Source organism: Syngnathus leptorhynchus, chromosome 8 (genome assembly GCF_054491065.1).
Source record: "Syngnathus leptorhynchus isolate UIUO chromosome 8, UIUO_Slep, whole genome shotgun sequence".
Taxonomy (NCBI): Eukaryota; Metazoa; Chordata; class Actinopteri; order Syngnathiformes; family Syngnathidae; genus Syngnathus; species Syngnathus leptorhynchus.
Window position 1 is genome coordinate 5,496,327 of NC_141202.1, and position 21,050 is coordinate 5,517,376.

The following is a 21,050-nucleotide window of genomic DNA, read 5'->3' on the forward strand; positions in this document are numbered from 1 at the left end:
GGGAGGCAGAACTGAAACAAGCAAAGATAAGGTTAGATTGATTTGAGAAAAAAGAATTCAGAAAACATTTTGTGTTAATGAGGTGTTGTGAAAAAGCTGTGATTGATTTAAAGAAAAACTTTTATATGGAAATGAGCTATCCATTTTAATGCATATTCTTGGTTGGGGGAACGACCTTCAAAACTAATAAGCACATAAATATAAGGACTAAGAGAAATAGGCCGTCTTAATAAAAGTATGTGAAGGTTAATTAATTGCTATTTGAAACGATGGTGGCTGATGCAGGAAGAAATATTCACATGCAGTTTGGATTTACATTATAATTTGGATTCATACTTGTTGCACGGCTGAAAACCACGCCAGAGATATACAGTGGAGCCTCGGTTTTCAAAAGTCCCGGTTTTCGAACAATTCAGGATTCGAAGAAAAAATATAAAAATACATTTATTTTTGAAAGACTTTACAGATCAAAGCAAAGAGTTAGAAAACAGGTACCACAGAACAATTCAGTTTGAGTATGAGTTAGGAATTTGCGCACACACAGACTAAAAGAAAATTCAACAGTTACAGCAAGTTTGATCAAGAACCTTTGTCAAATACACACTAAAACATTAATGGCCAGACACAACAAAAGAGGACATCAGGCAGACGTTAGAAATGACACAAAGTCCCAAAAATGACCTCTGCTCATAGGTTGAGCCCTTTGTTCAGGGCCAGGTCAATTGTATTTCAACAATGCATCCCATACTTGGAAACTGTCAACTGTACAATTATTAGATCACGTATTAGCATTGTTACATGACACTTTTGACTCACAGAAATAGTGTTAAATGTTCATTCCAACCAATAATCACACTGTGTTGACCATAAATGCTCAAATGAATATTGGATGTACCCCATGGTTCATTCTCTCAATCTGATCTCTAAAAATAGTAGAAACTTGTGTGATATGTAAGCAAAATAGACTCATTTGTCCATGTCGTCACATGTTTACGTGTTTTAGACTAAGGAAGAGTTGATACAACTCATGTTCAAGATTTTGGCCAAGAATTTGTCCAACGCAACAAAAATGCCAAATATACACGCAGTCACTGGCTGTAATGATGACAGCTCTGACCTATAACGTCATCCCGCTGTAGCCCAACTCCGAAGCCTGCCAAACTGCGTTGTCCCGTGGGCAGTTATTGTGGCAGACGCAGGTTAGGATCACCATGACTGGCCTTTTGCTGGTTTTACCGCCAGCGCAGGTAAAATCCGCCAGGGCGGTCTTGGTTCTGTGTGGGGTGCAGCAACGGCCGTCCGTGCAGGAGCCGCAGTAGCGAGGTTTGTAAGCCTGGACGCTAGTGCAGTTCTTGTAGGAGAGTTGGACGGCGGTGTCGCTCCTCACAATCCTTTGGCATTTACTGCCTCTCTGAAGACACATTTTAGTCCCACATTTAACCCATATTCTTTCAACAGATGGTTCAGCCCAGGCAAAGAATATTGTCAAAATATTTCTCTATTTTTAAATTATGATCTACAGATCTTATATAGAGTTATTATTATTATTATTAGCTGACCTAAATAAATGAGTGAGTAATTTTTAATCATATACACTATACATTTATTTATGCAGGCACTGGCAGGGGGATATGGTGGGCCAAGTGTATCTCAAAACAACAACAAAAATACTAAATCAAAAAATTTAGATGAAGATCGGATGTGGTTATATATTTCAAGGGGGACTAGTGCCCCTCTGCCCCCCCCTCTAGCTACGCCAGTGTCTGCAGGTGCAGATGCGTGCCTCAAGGCCCACACTCCAAATAAGCACAACGCTGAGGGTACCTTTGGTTGCAAGAGCGTTGTCTGGTCCTGCTGCTCATCGCAGGGTCTGATCATGCACAGCCGGCTCTGCTTCACCATCTCACAACGGCGGTTCTTGTTTGTGACCCTGGTGGACACCCCCATGCCGCACGTTCTGGAGCAGGCTCCCCACTCAGTGGTCTGCTCGATGCAGTTCAAACTGGGGTCCCAGGAGTCAAAGTTCACCGTTTCCTCCTGACGAAAGGCTGCGGGAGCACGTGTAGGAGAAGCAGGTTAAAAACACTGAAATAGCCTTTCAACTGAAAAGATTTTGAAGAATCACATTAGTGTTTCACATTTGTGGTGGAGGTCACAACACTCTTTCCTCTGTGTTGCGTTTTAGTCCGGCCTCTTCCTCTGACAGGTCGGAGCTAAGTAAACAACCTTTCAACTCTTGAGTGTCTCACACAAGTGTAACACAAGGAATGTGTGTTCCAAGTCTAGGGACGACTGTATGTCTGCTTGTTGTCTAATAAAATCCACGACGGGAGATTAGTTGCTTTATTTACTGCTACAATTACAGGTTCTACAAAAGGAACCCATTTGAAACACTTTGATATTTAAAAGTCATTATTTTCAAAGGTTACATGAATCGGGCTGATATCATGATATTCTCGGAGGAATTGAAAATATTGCAATGTCACAAAAAAGGATGGGGGGGGAAAATCCTGAAACTGCATCAAAATTCAACTTTGTCTATGTCCTTGTCCTCGACAAAGTTTCATGGAAAATGTTTTTGTAACCCAACTCTCTTATAGATAAACTAGATCAGATAGCCTCCATGGACGACAAGAACAGCCCACAAAGCTGTTCTAAAAATAGCTCACCACTTTTGAGACATGGTGATTTTCTATTATTCTGTAGCAAATATCAAAAGAATAATCTCTCCCTGCATCAATCATATTTTGGGATGATGATCATCCAAACGACAGACTCTTGTACCATAAAATGTGTGTATGTGCGCTTAATAAAAAGTCTGCTCACCTGCCATAGCAAAGCCTCCCAGTGCGCTGGCTTCAGCCGGGGGATCGCACACCCACTTCTCGCAGCACTCGCCGGGGACGTGGACCCGGCGCGGCACGGGGCAGTCGGGCCCCGGTAGCATGACATCAATATTGCAGCGAGGTATGCAGCCGATCTGTCCATCACGACACATGCATTGGTGCTTGCAACTGGGGAAGAAGGTCTGGCCGTTCTGGTAGACCACACCGTCCAGAACACAGACGTCTCCTTCGTGAGCTGGAAGACATGGTACAATCATGTTGGATTGATTTTCAATGCTATCTAAAATCACCGTGGATACCGCACAAATTGACTCACCAACACATACGCCTGTCTTTTTGTTTTTGCCAGAGGTGAAGTCGCACTGGAGACCTTTCCGTGAATCACAGGGGTTGGTTTCGGAACACGCCTGACCTTTCTGACCAGCGCATACAAGGCAGCAGGCGCAGTCGTCCAGGATCAGGGGCACTCCGGGGAGGCAGATCGGGGGCTCGTCCGGGCACTGGCATCGCTGCGTACAGGCTTGGGACCAGGCTAACGTAAGCACCTGATTGGGCAAGACAAAAAAAAACAAGTTTATACAACATATTTACAAATGTAAGGAACAAATGCACAATCTGTTAACATCGAAGCGGATGCCGTGATCCATGTGATTTCTCTCAGCCAATAAGTCGAATTGCTGATTAGAATTAAATGAGTATTGATTTAAATAGCATATTTGGTACTAGTTCAAATATGAATTGAAAACACTCGGTTATATTGATAGTTAAACACAATATTAAATGGGTTAAAAAATGTCTCGTAAAAATGATATATTTTGAAAAATTCTCATTCCTACCTGTGCTGTAAAGCAAATAAGAAAAAGAGCTCTATCACACAAACAAGTCATCGTCTCAGCGCTGGGGGGGAAAAAAAAAAAGAAATTGTCTCTACTGAAGCTGTCTTGAATGCTTGGATTGAGGGTTGACGTTTCCCTCCTCTCTGTCTCTAGCTTGCGTTAAAGCAGAAGGTTGTAATCTCTTTGTCGTTGTGCATCAAGGCCGAGGAGGGGAGGACTTTATATAGAGGAGCTGTCCCATGGCCACCATGACGACCAATCGCAAGGAATGTGTGCCAGAACACCCAAAGTGTTTGAGGAGGGAATTTTTTTTTCTTTTTTATTTGGACATTCTGCCAAGAGATTCCTCACAGGACAACTTACACCCTAAAATCCAAACAAGTGCAGAAGACTGTTTTAGTATATTGCATTAAATTGAAAACTGAACACTGTAATAGCTGAGTAGCAGTTAGAACATGCTAGTTAAAAATACAGCGACACAGATAGTGATTTTAAGTGGAAAAAAAAAATCCACGTATTTTCTACTGTTTGTCCCTGACAACGCATTAGGTTGTAGTTTAAACATATATTAACAATTATTCTAAATGTACAAAAAATGGTATGCTTTAAACTTTTATTTCACTGGAAATATATTCATTAAATCTACATATTAATTCCTATCTGCTTCACAGTTTTCTCTGTGCTTTTCTTTGTTTTCTCTTATTCCACCGGCTTCCTCCAACATTCCAAAAACATTCATTAAGCCAATTGAAGACTCCGGATTGTGAAAGATTTTTTTTTGTCTGTCCAGTTTGTACCTGGCCCCTTGCCCAAAATCTGCTGGCACCAGCTCACCCATGACCCAAATGTGGAAAAGTAGTAAAGAAAATGAATGGAAGGATGATTGTATACATGAACAAGTGTCTGTCAGTCAACCGTCTGTTTTTCCTATTCCCCTTTGGGGCGACATGAATGGAAGATTCCATTTCCTAGTTCAGGATGTCTGTGTCATCGTGTGAGGATTCCCTTTGGTCCATCTGCTTGCAGGTGATGAACCTTTGACCTCTTTCCCTGGGTTCTTCTTGGGAGGGCGCACATGGAAAAGCCCGTTATATCCATAGGGATCTTGACTGTTTCCATAAATAGATACGCTGGGAAACTTTTGGATGGTCAGCAGCTAGGATCAGCGGGAGTCTGACATGGAGGTCACCACATCTGCTCAGAGGTTGTGTTGTAGTGTGGCCCCTGCTGAGACACAAGGATGTATTTACACATCGGTGACAGGTCCAGTCATCAATCTATACCGGTGGCTCCCAATACCGTGAGAAATAATCAGGTATGCTGTGAGATATTAATGAATTTCACTTCATTCTGTCGAGGGGATGTTGAGAATATTTGCCAGTTGTGGGCATGTGAAGTCCTTTGAGATGTTTCCGTGATTTAAGGGCTATATAGTAAATAAACCTGACTTGACTTCCACAAGATGGCTGAAGAGTACAATTAACCAGTGCATGCACTTGTTGCCTTACAATAAAATTAAATTGTAATATTGTTGTTTGGAGGTCTTTCATGAGATTTATCTAATGTAAAATATGTTTTTTTTTAAAGTCCATTATTGGCTATCTTGTGTGTGAGAGGTGAAGCGTTCCCAAGGTCTTTCTTTGTGTATACAGTATAGCATGTACAATATATATATATATATATGCCAGCGAAAGAATGTTGAACTTAACTGTGCGGCCGTGTTTGCGGACTGTGCCGCCTCGATGACTCCTCCATTGGTCAACCTGACACAAATGACGTTGGCCGCACTGAAAAAAACTCTTTTCACTTCACCTTTTCTTGTGCACAATTGAAATTTACGATGCAGAGAAAAATATCTTTCCTTTACTGAATGTATCTGGTCATAAATGACCGTATAACATCTAATTCAATTTGTATTTATGTGGGTAAAAAGTCAATTACAATTAAATAGTGGTCAGATGTCAATATAAAGAAATTTTTCTTTGGGGACATCGCACAGGTTAAAAGAACCAGATGACCAAACCAAACCATATGCATGGTTGTCATGGAAATGATAGATTGTGAATACTTTTTATGATTTATTACCGATTACTTTACCCGTGGTTGATGAATGACATTTTTCCCCAAACCCAATATACTGTATGTGTGTAAAAAGTGAACATATTGAGGCTTATTTACAGTGGAACAGCCTGGCAAAGAATGTGTCATATCAGAATGAGGTGGGAAGTCTGCATACGCACATTCATACTAGCTGTGAAATAGCTGAAGTGAGGACTTGAAGGAGATGGTGGGAGCATAGACGAAAGCAATGATGTCGTCATGCGAGCAAGATGAGAGGAAATACCGCTCAGTGACGATTTCACGCCATCTGAGGACGTACCTCTCACCAGATGTTATGATCACGCTCGGACAAAATACGTTTTATTCAGTGGAAGGAAATGTTTAACTGCCACTCTGAAATGGGGTTTGACACCATCATTTCCAAACAAAGACACATCCACCATGATCATAACCATGACTGCATGCAACCTGCCGAAGGGCTTTACGCATTTTCTCATGCGGTCGGCCCACACATGAGCATACCGCCTGTGAGAACTCGCCCAGAAGTTGGATATCATTAACATGGACTTATGGGACAGACTTCAAGATTCTTCTTGTTACTGCAGCGGGTCTGTGCAATATGTCATCATTAAAATTGCAATAAAAAAAAAACCTCAAATTGTACTGCAAACAACATGAATTAGAACTGGATTTATATTATTGTTTGCAGGGTCAGATTGAAGCACCTTCTTTGAAAAACATCCAAATGTTAATCTCGAGTGAACCACCAATCTGTCACGTTTTTCCTTTGTGGTTATGACAAGACACCCCGTTGCTGCCTTACAGTGCATCAGCCAGGCAGAAGCCACGCTTGGACGGGTTCCTTTCCATGAAGATGTTTGTGTTGACTTCCTCAGATGGAGGACTAGGAACATATGGTTGCCACGTGGGCGGAAAGGACTGCATGTAGAAATTAATGTAGTATTCCAATTTATGAACTCATTTTCAATTCGTATTAGTTCAAGTTAGTATTTTTAGACCAGCACACAAAAAGAGAACTAAAAGCAACACTGCATAACCATAACCAAGGAAAATATTGGCCATATAAGAATTTGTATACACACACGCACGCACGCACACATTTTTCCTTGTAATGGCTCGTTTTACTGAAAAGACCATGAGAGCAATAAAAAAATCCTCGTGTTGTGATAAATTCTAGCCTTGACTTCCAAATATTTCCCCTTCTTTTGACCTGTTGCTTGCCCATCATAGCAGTACTGCCGTAACCACGGTAACCTTTGACCTGGCCCATCCATATATTGTCAGTTATCTTTACGACGTCACTCACAGGTTCCACCGAACTGCGTTTTGCCCCCCTGTGGCATTTCAAGAGCGTCTGTGTTGGGTTTCACCTAGGAGAGGCGCAGAAACGCAAACCCAGGCTGCGTCACACTGAGACTTTAAGGGTTACAATTTACTGCATCGGTCTTATTTGTTGTTTACTTAGCCACCAACCTTTGGAGGAAAAGACAAAGGAGTTAAAGAAAAGAGAGAAAATATACGAGGAGAGGAATTCAGGGGAGACGTGTGTCTATAAGAGCTCAGCACCATGGCCTTTTGTCACTTTATACAAGTTTTGTGGTGAGCATCTCAACAAATGCAGAAAAGTACATTTATTTCAATATTGTATTTCAAAAGGAAACTTAATCACACAATTTCATCAAACACATTAGAAGAAACATTTCAGAAAGGCAAATCATCCTAATCTCTAATCATGTTTTTTTTTGCACGCGGTAATATGCAAGCAATAGAATTAGATTTAAAAGATTAGATTCAAAACATGTCTGAGAATCATCAATTTATGATGTTGCTTTGTCAACACAGATGCATTGAAGAGTTTAGTTTCATACATACTGATTTTCAGAAAGGCAGAAACACTGCATTGTTTTATTTTCACCACTAAACGGCAGCACTGTGCAAGGTAATATAAAGAGAGTCTAACAAAGCATCATTTTAAGCAATGGCCTGTAAATCTTGAAATGTTTCTTTTAAAACCATCCATCCAGCTCAAGTGGTTATGTTGTTTTGTTGTGGACCATCTGTAACTAAATCATCTAAACTGGGTTACCTTCCTAAATATTTATATTGATAAATATATTGATTCTATCAAAATTGACCTTTACAAGAAGCATTCGTGGAGAATAACATCATATAATGTCTATTTTAAATCTGACATTTATCTTCATCATATTAAAATGGGACCTGGTTAACCTGCCCCATTATTATTATTATTATTATTATTATTATTATTATTACGTATATAGCATTAACATTTTCTGGTCACAAAATAATAATAAGCACCATCTCCATGAGTATTGACAGACAGAGGTTTAGCATTCAATCTGCATCCTTTGGGGTTTCTTTGTGATCCATTAGCAAGTGGACATGAGGATTATGGTCTAACAGAAACTGAAGCTCTCTTAATGGGAAGGTGTTTGTTCTAGAGCAGCTGTTAGGCAGCTGCTTAACCCTCTCCATTACACGCACACACATTCACTGCACACATAGACACTGAAAATTTGACACTTGTTTGCAAACAAATAAGATACGACATCTCCTTTTGATAGCTACACTCAGTTCTTTTTGGCCCTGCAATAGTCTACAAATGAGAGTAGAAAAATTGAGCCTACATTATATCCTGCCCACACGTACATAAACCTCGCAGGTGGAAAAAGAGTGCACTCAAGCTGTTAGGTCCACCCCATTGCCTCCTTTTAGCAGGTTTGAACAAACATCATGTATGATAGCTCGGGAGGTATTGTTCAATGCTCAAATGTTCTTAGGCTGAGAGATTAGTCCAGTACGTCATTGTTTTCTTTCATTTGAAGTGATATGTGCCTTACATTAAGCCCCCCCCCCAAAGGAAAACTAAAATGCAACTTTGCATCGTTTAATTTGACCTTCAACATGCACAATACACTTTTTCTTGAAATTTTTACTCCATAGTATCACAATGTGTTTTTTCATCATAATCAGAGACACGTCAATGATGGATCAAGATCCCACATGAACTGCATGATCTGTCTCTGCTTCATAAATTACATTCATGCTTTTTGAAAATCTAACAATGATAACACAATGCTCAAGAAGTGCACCTAAGCCGTGTGCTTCACCCCCAGACACAGCATAAGTTCGTTTTTCTGAATCTTTCCATCCTTGTTGACATCACAGTGACGCAACAAAACTGCTCGCAGTTTATCCAGCTCGGGACCAGTGAGGTTGGGCTGATGATCACACAAGAGGAGAGAACGTATGTGTAATTTATACACAAGTATCATTGTTAAAGTAATGTAAATAATGATTAAAAAGTGATTCTTAATACATAATTCTGCAACATATATATCTATTTTTTATTCTGAAATTCATGTTTTTGCTTTTCAAGCCTCATTGGGAGATAAAATGAAGTGTGGCTGTTCTTACCCGGACCAGTTCCATCATATCTTTGACAAAGCCGTCCACCTCCGCTCCCTCCAATGCGCCAGTCTTGTTCTAAAATAGCAGGCGGAATGAATTCATGAAAAACACATATTGCCTCTATTTGCATTTCAGCATGTAGGACGGTGACAGTCATCACCTGCTGTCAGTGACTCAAATCGTGCAATATGATGTTTTGCCTTGGAGAGGAGCTATACAAGCCTCCAGAGCACTGAAGACAAAAGACGCTTAGGTCTAACGGGTTTTTCAAGATTTGAGCCATCACTTACATTATGAGCAAGCTACAGTATGTACAAACTGTTAATTGTCACTCCAAGTTGAAGAGAACCTTATATATTATATAGTCAACCAAATCAGTCCTTATACATAAAAAAAAATTATATATATGATATATGACTGTAAACAGAGCGGCAACTATTGCAAATATATAACAATACTCATAGATAAACAGATATATAAACAGAACAGCAGCTATTGCAGATATAAGTTCTCATAGATTGTATTTTGTATGCAAATGTATTTTTATGATGTGGTAAATAATTTTACTGCAGCAAACTTCTTTGTGTACCATCTCATCCATGTGCAATTGATATATGTGTTATACTGTACCCTAGCGGCCATGAAGTGCATACCAGAAGGAAAAGCAAAATGAAACTGTATAGTATTTACATTATAATTGTTTGTAATCAATGAATTGCACCTTTTTATACAGTACAATATTGAAGAGTACTTTTTTTCATTATAAGAACACAATAAATAAACGTATTGGTGTTTTGGGGGTACTGAAATGCTGCAGCTGTTCACACTGGCCATGACTTAGATGAATACATACAAGTTCTCATCTTAGTTCACAAAGAATAAAAGAAGCCTATCAATGCAGATAAGATAGAAGATGACCTTGTTATTTCAAAGTGTAAACTGGCAACCTAATGGATTCATTAATGAGCTTTGGCTACACAACTCATCCATCTAATAAGCACCATCGCTGACCTTGCAAAGTATTTTAGATTTAAAATGGGACACATGAATAAGTAAAGTTAAAGGTGTTGTATTGATTAAAAGCAATGTTACAAGAGCTATGGAAACTCTTCTTGTGGCCGTGTAGCGGTGTAGTAAAATAAAAGCACCGGAAGCTTTTAATTATGTATTGTAAACGATTTTGACAATTATTGGAAATCTAAATCGTACTTACAACGTCATAATGATCAAAAATCTTTTTAAAATCTCGCTTTCGCTCCGCTGTACTGCCGGCCTGGAGAATACACACAAAGTTGTTCAAATAGTGAACTTAATGAAAATACAAAAAACAATATATGTATTTATATGTCGTGTTTTATGATGCAAAATGTGACACGTACGTCCAACTTGAACTGGAGCAGAAAATTCTCTTCTAAAGCCAAGATCCTGTTTGAGCACAATATTATCATAACATCACGTCAGTATAAAGAGACTCATAAAGAAATGGAAGTTATAAAAGTTAAACCACTAGGTACATTTGCATAATCTAATAGGCTCGATGCAAAATAATCCCAATTATTATTGAGACACAAATGGTACTGACAAATCTCCATCACACCATCCAATCAAGCTGACACAAAAAGTACAGAGTATATCAAAATAATGTCGATATCAGCATGGAAGTACGGTGGCCTAACTGTCACACAACACAATAGCTCTAATAACTTTTTTTTTAGTTTTACGCTGCATTTGTTCTCATGACAACCAGGATGGAGCGCCGGTATGGGATGAAGTGAGCAGATATTCAGTGTTTCTATCTTTTTTTTTTTTGCTGTATTTATCCTCAAGCAACTATTTATTTATTTATTTATTTATTTATTTATTTATTTATTTATTTAAAAGCAAGTTCTCATTCTGAACTTGCATTACTAGGATTGTTCAAACGTCATGAATAGGTTACTATGGTAGCCAACATGAGTCATGCCTTTTTTTTCTTCTGATTACATACCTGGCCAAGTCATTCAGATCCAAACGGCCATCCTTATTCTTGTCAAAGATTTTCATCTGCGGCACAAAAAGGATTGCAAGTATGTGATGTGATGTATGATTGCGCGACCATTTTGTCCGTTAAGAACCAGAAGAATTGAAGAATTGTGGTTGACGGGAGGTGTGAATCATACCATTGTGTCTGTATATTCCTCCAGCTTGGCAGGTGATACTTTGCGACCATGCTGTTGGAACAGGTCTTTCAAGAAAGCCTACAAAAACATAAACGATTTTTGCATTCAGCTTGTCATTGTGCATAAAAATGCCTCGCAAGTGGTTAAAAATGACAAATACATCGACCTGAAAGCGGATGGACCGGAAATATCAGGTGAGGCTTTTATAATATGTTGCCCTTCACAAAGAAATGTGTTTCAGCTTGTCATTGGCTTTTGTTTGTTACCTTCAGTTCCTGAGCTGAAATGTAGCCGCTGCTGTCCACGTCGTATTTCCTCCAGATCTGCGGCGGCCGGGAAGTGATCGATTGCATGGGACAGGATTTATTAAGGAGGATGAGAAGAGTGAAAGGGTTAAGCCATTGTGATACACTACAACTGAAAAGGATCATTCAAGTGACATTCAAATTTGATGAGAAAAATTATTATTTCAAAAAAAAAATCCATCATTGATGTACAAAAATGAACCAACAATGATTCAGTATGGTTCGAGAGTACCTTCTACTTGAATAAAATAAACAATATGAACCAAATATGAGAAAGATTCATCGTGAATGCTTCTTTAGATGATAAAATATGGTTCCTCCCACCCCTTTATAAAACATGCACTTAAACCCTACACCCAACAATTTATGACCATACGAGTGAATGGCTTCACCTGCATAAAGTCGACACTGTTGTCAAGGGGAGCTTCTCTGTGGAAAATCAACAGGAAGTTCTCCGTCTCAGGTAAGATCATGTGAGCCAACTGTAAAACCAAGCCCACAATTGAGGGTGAACTTTCATGCGCTCCCAAAAAATGTAAATGTTCACTTTTGATTTAACATATAAGGCAAACGTGAGATGATGGAAAAAATAAAGTCAGCTCTTCTGCTCCTCCACAAATAATTATTGAATTTATAAGAACGCAGACACCACCGAGGGAATAGAAATGTCTGTTTGGACCGACTCACCCCAGCTCTCACTTCTCCCTTCTGTCCTTTAATAACATTATCGTATGTCCATTAGTAGATTAAACCTTGGCCGCCGGCATCAATCTCATTGAAATAGCTCGCGGTTGAGTCGGAAACAAACGCAATGCACCAATCGTGGCTGCCAAATGGACACTCTGGCCTATCAGAGAGGATGCAGCAGGTCCTTGCCTTGAGTGCTCGGCTCACTTCCTTCCTAATTCTGCATCTGCAGTTAGAATAGTAGTTGATGGAAAATAAGACGTTTGAAGCAGACGATTTGGTGTGACTTACTTGACTGTATTGCTTGACGTTGTCATGAGCGGTTTAGAATCATCATTTATCTGACTGCCCATAACTAAATCAGGCAAAACTGGAACATTTCAGGCCACGTTTTCAAATATATTGGAAAAGATGAACCCTGGTTCCAATTGAATTGCATGTTCAAGTGGAGCCTGGGAGACATTGTCATCTTCAAAGCGTGACTTTAAATCTCAGTTGTCAGTTAAGTAGGCATTGGATTCAATGAAAAAGTCTCCCTTTGAAAATTGAAAAGATATTTGAACAGTACTTGACAAGGGCTTAATGTCAGTCAGTCAGAGAAAGCCTCCAGAGCAGATTTAACAGAATTAAGGCTCATGTCTTTGACATGGTAACAAGAATTAAATAAAAGAGAAGTCCAGAGAAGCAGCGGAAGAGGAGAGCGGTAGGAGGTTTTTGTCAGACAAAAGCGTACCATGAATGCTTTTCATGGTCAGACAAAAACGGAGGCAGTTGCGTGTTTGTTTTTCTGAGAGTGGATGAAGGAGCCAATTACTCAATCCAGAAGTAGCACTTTCCTTTGAGACTTTGTAGAGAGTAGATGTACCAATCAAGAACATTTGGTGCAATTGACAATGAAAATCCACACGTTGACTGGTAGTCGAGAATAATTAGTGGGTTGTAAATGAAGTGTCATGCTGCTGCTAATGGAATACCTCCTGGATTTGTAGTTTGCCATCAGCAGAAACGTCATAGGCGGACATAAACCTTTGCTTCAGCCTCTGGACCCGCTCTTCAGTCACTTTCTCCTGCAACGACATGCAAGTGAGAGTTGTAACTATTTAAGTTCCCAAAATAGTAAAGGTGGGCACCTACAAAAAAATAATTAAAAGTGACATTAGTGGCTGGACAGAATCAAACCATTAAGAACCACAGATCAAATAAAACGCCAACATCTTTTTTTAAAATGTACAGTTCAATAGAAACATGTATCATTGGAAAAATGATGTTCCGAGGGGAGAACGCACAGTCTGCAGAGGAGCATGCTGGCGCCAGATCCATTAGAGAAAGGCCAGTGTTTGTCTTCAACATCATTCTTATGTCAGGAACCATTTGATGTTGCTAGGCAATTTTTTTTTCTTCTCCATCTCACAGGCTGAACTGGCCCTTCATGGAAGACGAGGTCATTGCAAGGTTGCACTTTTCAATTTGGTTGATGATAACAAAAGGGTCACTTTTGAAAAATATTTTCATGTACACTTATGGGTCATGGAAATATGTGCATTATCCTTGACCAGTCACACTTATGGGCCCGCTCAAAGGAAAAAAAAAAAAAATCCTTGCTCACCAGTGGCTGTTTGGGAATCACTTGCTTAGATGATACAGGTGCACTTATTGACTGTGTAGATGATACTGACTCAAATAATATGAGGTTCGTGTGTTTATCAGAGACCACATCACAAAACAGTGCACTTATCCTTGTGGCTTTCACGCTGGAAAGCAAACAAGGACGGCTAAAAGACATGCGGTCTGTTGGTTTAATACAATCCCATTTGTAACCATGCCAAGGACACTCGCACTGTGCAGAGACACTCATTATGAATTTACAGACTGCAAACGTCAAGTGACATCACTGATATAACATTGCCACGTGTAGAAACAGCAGTGCGTTTCCGATTCATAGCCGAGTCATTTGTCAGGTGCATTCGTCAGTAAATCAGACGAGTGATGAAATGTTAAGTAAACTGCTGTCATCACGGGTCTACTAAATAAGTTCAGAATGCGAACTAACCTTTGGCCCCAGTCTCTTCATCATGTGACGGAAAAACTCATCCAGCTCCTTGCCCTCAATGTAGCCGTTGTCTGACAAAAAAAAAAAAGAACATTGGCATGTTACTGTTTTATTTTAAAATACCTAGAAGTTACTGTTTCACTATTTGTCTTACTACATATATCCAACCTCTATGTGACTGCACTCTGTCATAGAATAACAATAACCTGCTGTTATTCTATTACATCTGTTCAGATGCAAAATAACAAAATCAACCTAGATTACTTTGCACACACAATATTGCATTCAGAGTTGTAAGATTGAACTTTTCCCAAGAAGCCAAATAATCAGAGCACATCACCTCTAACAGCTGTTTGGAGATGAAAATATGTGACTTATTATACTTACCATCTGCATCAAAGTGCTGCCAGATTTCCAAGAAACCAGCAGCGTCCAGTTTGTCAAAGGCACTGTCCATTGTAAGACTTTTTTTTCCCCTTCTTCACAGAAAAACGTCTGCAGTGAGAAGTGGTTGCCTTTTCCACTCTTGCTTGAATGATATATGTTCTAGACAGAAACCACACCCCTTCTGCATGTGGGAACTGCGCACGATGCGTGCACACACACTTCTAATAAGTTGTTAGTGAATGCCATCTGGTGGTTATGAATTTGAAAAGAATAACAGTAAAGTGTACACACGTGAATAAAACAAAAGTGTGCAATATAATATGCAATTATTACTTTAGCCTGTGCAGTAGAGTTTAAATCTGAGCCAATAATAAATCAATTCCCATGACATTATTTCTTATCAGGAGATATCAAGTCAGAACTAGATTGTGATTCTATTATTTGGTTCTCTCAAAATGGTTAAAAAAAAATTAGCACCACATTCCAAAGCCTGTAAAATGATTTTAATCAATGTTAATATTCACATGGACACCAGCAGGACAGTATGAAAGCAACACAATGATCCCCAAACTAAATCAATATGTAAGATGTGCAAATGTCTTCAGTATTTATGTGAAAATGTTGCATACACCCCCCTTCTTTTTTTTTTAAACAAATCATGAAAGAATGGTTAAGATTTAATACATTTCATACCTGACACAAACAAAGACAACTCGCTTTATAAACAAAAAGTACAATTTAAGAGAGAATTTTGTGGACGTTATTTTGAATGTTACAGGGAATGTACCAAACTATGAAGAAAAAAAAAAAGAAAAAAAGTCACAGTGTCCATATCACGTGTATGCATGACACATACACACACTTGTAGGCTTGAAGTTTGATTCAGGCTCGATTCAGTACAGTACAGTACAGTGCACATCATGCAGTCTCTCTCTTTCTCTCTCTCTCACTCACTCACTCGAGTTTACTGTTATTTTGTTCGCGTCACAGTCAGCTGCAGCAAACTTGTGCACCTGTGACCTGATATCATTTTGGAGGAAAAAAATAAATAAATTAAATTGGCATCATGCCGGTGAAACTATTTACAAGAATTGTTATTTGCATGATTAGTTAAGAAGCCACTCTTCAAGAAAGACTCCAAAAGTTCTTTTGGAGCCCACTTAACACTTGTGCTTCCATCCCCTTAATCTTTCTCTTAAATCTGCAAGCTATGGCAGTCCAAACTGGACCTCATTTTGTTTTTTCTACTGCATTTTGCAGTGCATGCATTGGAAAGTGGCGGTTGTCAGGATGTGTACAAAATAGCATTTGTTGCTTTTTAAGATGTTTTGTGCTGTTCAAGAGCACCGAGATCAAAAAACAAACACACGCACACCATTTCAGGATCATTTTGGATAAAATGTTACACTTTTCATTCAAGTCAATTAAGGTTGAAAGCCCTAAGTATGCAACGTTTTTGATGAGTGTCAATCAATGGCGTCACACTGTGTCTTGAACTCAACAATTGGAAGGACAACAGGACAAAAAGTGGCATGCAACACAACAGCTTTGTATTCTAGTTTGAAACTAAACGAGACTAAGTCACATGACTTCATTTCCTATAGACATAAAGACACCCCTAGCAAGTTAAAGGGTCACAAGATTTGTTTCATCCACAATAAGTGAATGCTTGTTTGTTAACAGTGCTGAAGCCTTTGTTGATTAAAAGCTCAAGTGTACTGCAAAGGTCAGTCGCCAGTGAGGACCAGCGGTGTGGAGATTGTTTGGTCCAGATAAGCTACATTAGTGTGATTTGTGAGTGCTGAGATGCTAAGCAGAAACCTGTATTATCCTGTAAAAAAGACGGTTTGCATAATGGATTCACCAAAAAAAGTATTTTGGCAAAAAGAGATTCAGACATTTAGAAAAAATGTTTGGTGGAGGACTTACGATTAAGCTTCAAGTAAAGTACCGTGATAGGTATTATTTTAAGCAAATAGATCATGACATTATTATTAAAATCATTTTCACAGCCTCTTTTCAGAGTTCCCAGCCCATGCTTGCTTTCCATTGAAAGTACGTTCATGCTTCTGTTTTTAGTGGTTTTAATTAATTGCCTGTAGAAATGACAGATTTGTGCAGGAAGAAGGAAGCTCTTAGTGAATGTTTGGTTTAGTAGGTGACATCAGAAAGAGAGTTGAAAAAGTTATTCTGGGGGGAAAAACACCACTTTGGTGTGATGATTCATATTGATAGGTTAACTGTAACCAAGTATTTCATCATTTGTACAACTTAATATAAATACAAACTATTGCTCATATTGCCTATACGATCATCTGCAAATGAACCAAAAAAGAAACGGGTTAATTTTTGCATTAAATGCGATAAATTCATATTAAAATAATTTCTTTGTCGCCTTTCTCCCCAGGATCAGAGTTTTTTTTGCCTGCTTTGTCCTTATCTGGATTTGGAGATGCCCCCTTTCCCTTGAAGGCGTCATCGGAGTTGCTGCGCTGATGGTTGGAGCGTTGAATGGGCTCAAACACGGACGCTTTCTTCCCTGAATGATGACAGAGGGCAATGATAAGGACTTGATTAAAAATAAATAAAAAAAATCGGGCTATTTTCTGTTTCATGGGGATGCCAAACAGACGGAAGAAGCGTAGGCGTGATATCAGAGTGCCAACAGGAATAGACCAACTAGCGGGAAAAGCATCCATGCTACTTCCTAGTAACCCGCAAAGCAACTTTAAAATTGATCTTAAAAACAGACTCCTTACGAGAAAAGACACACAAGACTAATGCCGTGTAATGTGGGCTATGGCTACTCACCTTCCTGAGTAGATTTAGTAGCAGAACCTCCCGGCTGCAGACTATTGTGGCCCTCTTTGTCTTTCTCTGGTAACACCTTCTTCAGCGATGGGAGACCTGCCACTTTAGGAGAAAGCCTCCCGCCATTGGGTGTTTCTGAGCTTTCATCTATTCAACACATACGCAGAAGTATTACTCACTCCCATTACTTTTGACGCAAAGCAGTTTTAATAGTACCTATGCTTCGACTGCTGGAGGTCCTCGGTTTCTGAGGAAGGGAGGGCCGGGAAGACGGAGTGGGCTTCGTTCCCACGGGCATTGCGGGTTTGGGACTCACTGGCCCCCCAGGGGAGCCAGAGGAGGACGGAGCCCGGGGACGAGGAACGGGATCGGGCTTTGTTTCGACACGAACCGAGGTCTTCTCTGGAGAAGCTGGAAGTGGTGACAATGATGACAAATCTAAGTGCAAAGTAACTTTCCAAACACCTTGTAATTGTTGCAATTCTAATAGTAGAATAAGAAATAAGCATGTTGACTCACCTGTGGCATTGCTGTCAGGTCTGTCAGGGCTGGAGGACTGGAAGACAACATTTGAATTGTTCAAGATTTTTTTTTTTTACAACATAATCATAATCAACCCATATACTTATGCAGCACGTATTTTGTTACCTATGACATCAGCTTACCTTATGTGCTCTCCTCTCCTGCTTGGCCTTCATTTCTGCCAGGAGCCCGCCACCCATCATCTGCATGCCGGGGTACCGCCGGCCTCCCTGGGGACTCCCTCGGCCGTCGGAGCCCTCCCATGGCTCGTCTATGGAGTCGGGAGTCCTCAGCTCCTCCGAACGTTCCGAGCCGCTGCTGTAGTCTGTCGGCTGTGAGCGAGTGGACGAATCTCTACCAAAAGAACAGCACATAATGAAAAATTTGAGATAAATATCTGTCTAAATAACATAACTCAAATTACTGACAACATATGAATGATAATTTGGGAGGGGGGCTATAAAAAGTAGCAGGTTTTACGTTCCGTACTTAACTTCTAGTTGCAAAATTTTATTTCTTTTTTTAATTTTACATGACAAGCACAGGTGCATACAATGACTTAAATAGTACCTGGACTTTGGCTCAGGTGCTGGACTTTTTACTGTCGACTTTGGAGAGGATGGTTCCTCAGCGATGCTGGAAACTGATACTAAAGAGGTCGATGATGTGGCTGAGGATGAAGGGGTCACCTGATTTTTCTCTAATTTCTCCAACTTGTCTGATTTATCCGACTTGGTAGAGCGTTTGATCAGGTTGAGGAAGCCTCCTTTGCTCTTCTTCTTCTCTCCATCATGAGATTCTGAGCCCTTTATGAAACGTCTGGGGAAAGAACAATCCAACATTTGAGCACAAAGTCTATGAGAAAGGAAAAAACAATGTATCTTACTTTGAATCCATCTTGGTGACTTTTTTGGAGAAAAATTCATCCACACCTTCATCCACCCTTCCCATGAGGCCATTCTGCTCACCATCCTGGGGTGGGGCACTGCTCATTTGCTTTGAAAACAACAAGAAAAAAACATTAGGTCATCAAACAACACCTATTGATTGTCTTTCAACAAATTACACTCACTGGTATCTTGCTGGAGTGTGTTTTCTTGTTTCTACGAGGTCTTTGCTTGGTAAAGTGCTGCAGCTTCTTCTCTTCCTCAGATGGGAGCTCCAATATCCCTCCCGGCACACGCTGCTCCCCTTTCGCTAAGGGCTGAGAGGGAACTGGAGGGCTGAGTGACGGAGGTGGCGTGTCCTCCACATGCACTGGTACGTCCTCCAGTGCCTTGTCCAAGTCAAACTCCATTTCTATTGGTAGTGTTGGGGAAAGTGGAGCAGCAATTGAGACACATTAGCTTAACATTAGACACACACATATATAATTAACATCTTTATTATTGTGATTAGAGTGCAGTGGGTCTTCTCTTTATTTTAATATAAGGTCACTTACAAAAAATGTTGAGTTTAAAGACACAATTGCGTGCAACTTACCAAAGGCACGAGACACAGGTCTCAGCATTCTACTATGGATGCTTTTTCTCTTTGTCTTTGGAGTCATCTGTAAGACAAGCACATACACACTATGCTTTGTATGCATTTTTGTTTTTATTGAAAGAACAAAATAATGTTTTTTATCCAGTATACCTCTGTGAACTGTGATTGAACTGTGGAACTTGGCATTAATTTTTATTACAGACTCAAGAAAGTATTAGGTAACCCAATACAAAACACCAAGTACAAAAAAAAAAACATCATTCCCACATTGTACTGATATACATATACTCATACACATATATCATATCGGTGAATTACATACATTTTCCCAGTATTGATGAAAAAAAAAATCATCAACCAGAAATGACCAAATGACCTTTTTAGTAAAACACTCATCTGAATGAATGAGTGCAACTTATGCAAACTGGACATGCTAGAACCTGACCTGTGAACCTGACACAATTGCCAAACTGCATCAAAATTTGCTGTGAGCCCTCCCGTGCCGCTTCAAAATCTGGAATGGCTATGACAGAAAGTGCAACATATAATATGTAATATTTGCTGCTTCAGTTAACTGTCTTCATTTTATTTTCTTGCTCCAAAGCAGGCCACGTTCCCCGTCTGCAGTTGGTAAAAGTGTATTTTCCCATATAGCGTACACAGCTTCACATATAAACGGATATGTTTTATGTGGCAGATGGGTGGCACTACTAAAATAGAAATGGATTAAAATAGTGTTCGAGTGGTAAACGAATGAAAACGTCCAGCTTCCGATCTAACTTAACACAGCACACTATAAATGATTAAAGACAAGCATAAACACTAACAGATCCTTGTTACAGATGACCACTGGCAAGCAGGTTCAGTGGGGCAAGACAAGAAGCATCAATGATTACTTACACTGGTGCAGCACAGTGTCTCCATGAGGCAAAGGTGCAAGAAGAGGATGAACAGAGGAAATTGAAAAAAAAGATAGTAAAGCCTAAAAAGGCAAATTGGGGGGGGGGGGGGGGCTGAGAGTGAAAGCCTTAAACTCAGAAAAGAGGCTTTTAAAAAATGTAAAAAGGTGATATGACAGAGGATGAGGGGGGGGGGGGAGAGACAAGAGAAACAAATGAGAAGTAAATGCCGCCTGATGATGATGATTGCAACCTATTTTGTCATTTTATTCAGTCACATAAAATAAAAGATACTGACTTTTAAACTTTCTCTTACCATGCATGACTCCAGTTCATCCAGCCGCTCGCCCTCTAGGGTCTCAGTGGATGCCCGTTTTGGAATCCTCTCCTCGTGAACATCCATGTCTATCGATTCTTGCTGCACCAAGGGCCGCCCTCTTCGCACGAGGTGGTCTGCCTAAGAGAGAGCAGGGATGAAAGCAACAGAGATAAATTGTTTCAATCATGAGTCGTAAAATTTGTGTGAAAAGGCCAATGATCTATTGATGA

General features: G+C 39.8%; 3 protein-coding genes and 2 long non-coding RNA genes across 5 annotated transcripts in view; 2 read left to right on the forward strand and 3 right to left on the reverse strand.

Annotated features, from left to right (window-relative positions):
* Positions 1–445: 445 nt before the first annotated feature.
* Positions 446–3,862, reverse strand: LOC147052139 (CCN family member 3-like). Its single transcript, XM_085918352.1, has 5 exons — positions 3,683–3,862; positions 3,163–3,391; positions 2,827–3,081; positions 1,825–2,048; positions 446–1,411 (listed from the first exon to the last, which is right to left on the reverse strand). Exons 1-5 carry the CDS (start codon positions 3,731–3,733, stop codon positions 1,118–1,120), a joined length of 1,053 nt encoding a protein of 350 aa, XP_085774478.1. The 5' UTR covers positions 3,734–3,862; the 3' UTR covers positions 446–1,117.
* LOC147052140 (uncharacterized) lies at positions 1,799–4,314 on the forward strand. Its single transcript, XR_015066916.1, has 3 exons — positions 1,799–3,093; positions 3,196–3,383; positions 3,836–4,314. It is a non-coding gene; the product is annotated as an uncharacterized LOC147052140 (long non-coding RNA).
* A 4,345-nt stretch (positions 4,315–8,659) lies between these two features.
* scgn (secretagogin, EF-hand calcium binding protein) lies at positions 8,660–14,927 on the reverse strand. Its single transcript, XM_085919332.1, has 11 exons — positions 14,785–14,927; positions 14,398–14,468; positions 13,322–13,414; positions 12,053–12,142; positions 11,622–11,678; positions 11,356–11,433; positions 11,184–11,239; positions 10,576–10,621; positions 10,410–10,469; positions 9,203–9,271; positions 8,660–9,006 (listed from the first exon to the last, which is right to left on the reverse strand). Exons 1-11 carry the CDS (start codon positions 14,852–14,854, stop codon positions 8,878–8,880), a joined length of 819 nt encoding a protein of 272 aa, XP_085775458.1. The 5' UTR covers positions 14,855–14,927; the 3' UTR covers positions 8,660–8,877.
* Positions 11,182–11,917, forward strand: LOC147052142 (uncharacterized). Its single transcript, XR_015066995.1, has 3 exons — positions 11,182–11,262; positions 11,380–11,549; positions 11,628–11,917. It is a non-coding gene; the product is annotated as an uncharacterized LOC147052142 (long non-coding RNA).
* Positions 14,928–15,266: 339 nt separating the features above from the next.
* LOC147052143 (F-actin-uncapping protein LRRC16A-like) overlaps positions 15,267–21,050 on the reverse strand; it is a 32,322-nt gene continuing 26,538 nt past the window's right edge. Inside the window, exons 29-38 of the mRNA XM_085918537.1 lie at positions 20,818–20,958; positions 19,600–19,666; positions 19,190–19,416; positions 19,004–19,113; positions 18,688–18,936; positions 18,261–18,471; positions 18,115–18,151; positions 17,812–18,006; positions 17,596–17,742; positions 15,267–17,323 (exon numbers count right to left, since the gene is read on the reverse strand). Of these exons, the coding sequence (XP_085774663.1) occupies positions 17,154–17,323; positions 17,596–17,742; positions 17,812–18,006; positions 18,115–18,151; positions 18,261–18,471; positions 18,688–18,936; positions 19,004–19,113; positions 19,190–19,416; positions 19,600–19,666; positions 20,818–20,958 (1,554 nt within the window). The 3' untranslated portion in view covers positions 15,267–17,153. The remainder of the gene's footprint in view (positions 17,324–17,595; positions 17,743–17,811; positions 18,007–18,114; positions 18,152–18,260; positions 18,472–18,687; positions 18,937–19,003; positions 19,114–19,189; positions 19,417–19,599; positions 19,667–20,817; positions 20,959–21,050) is intronic.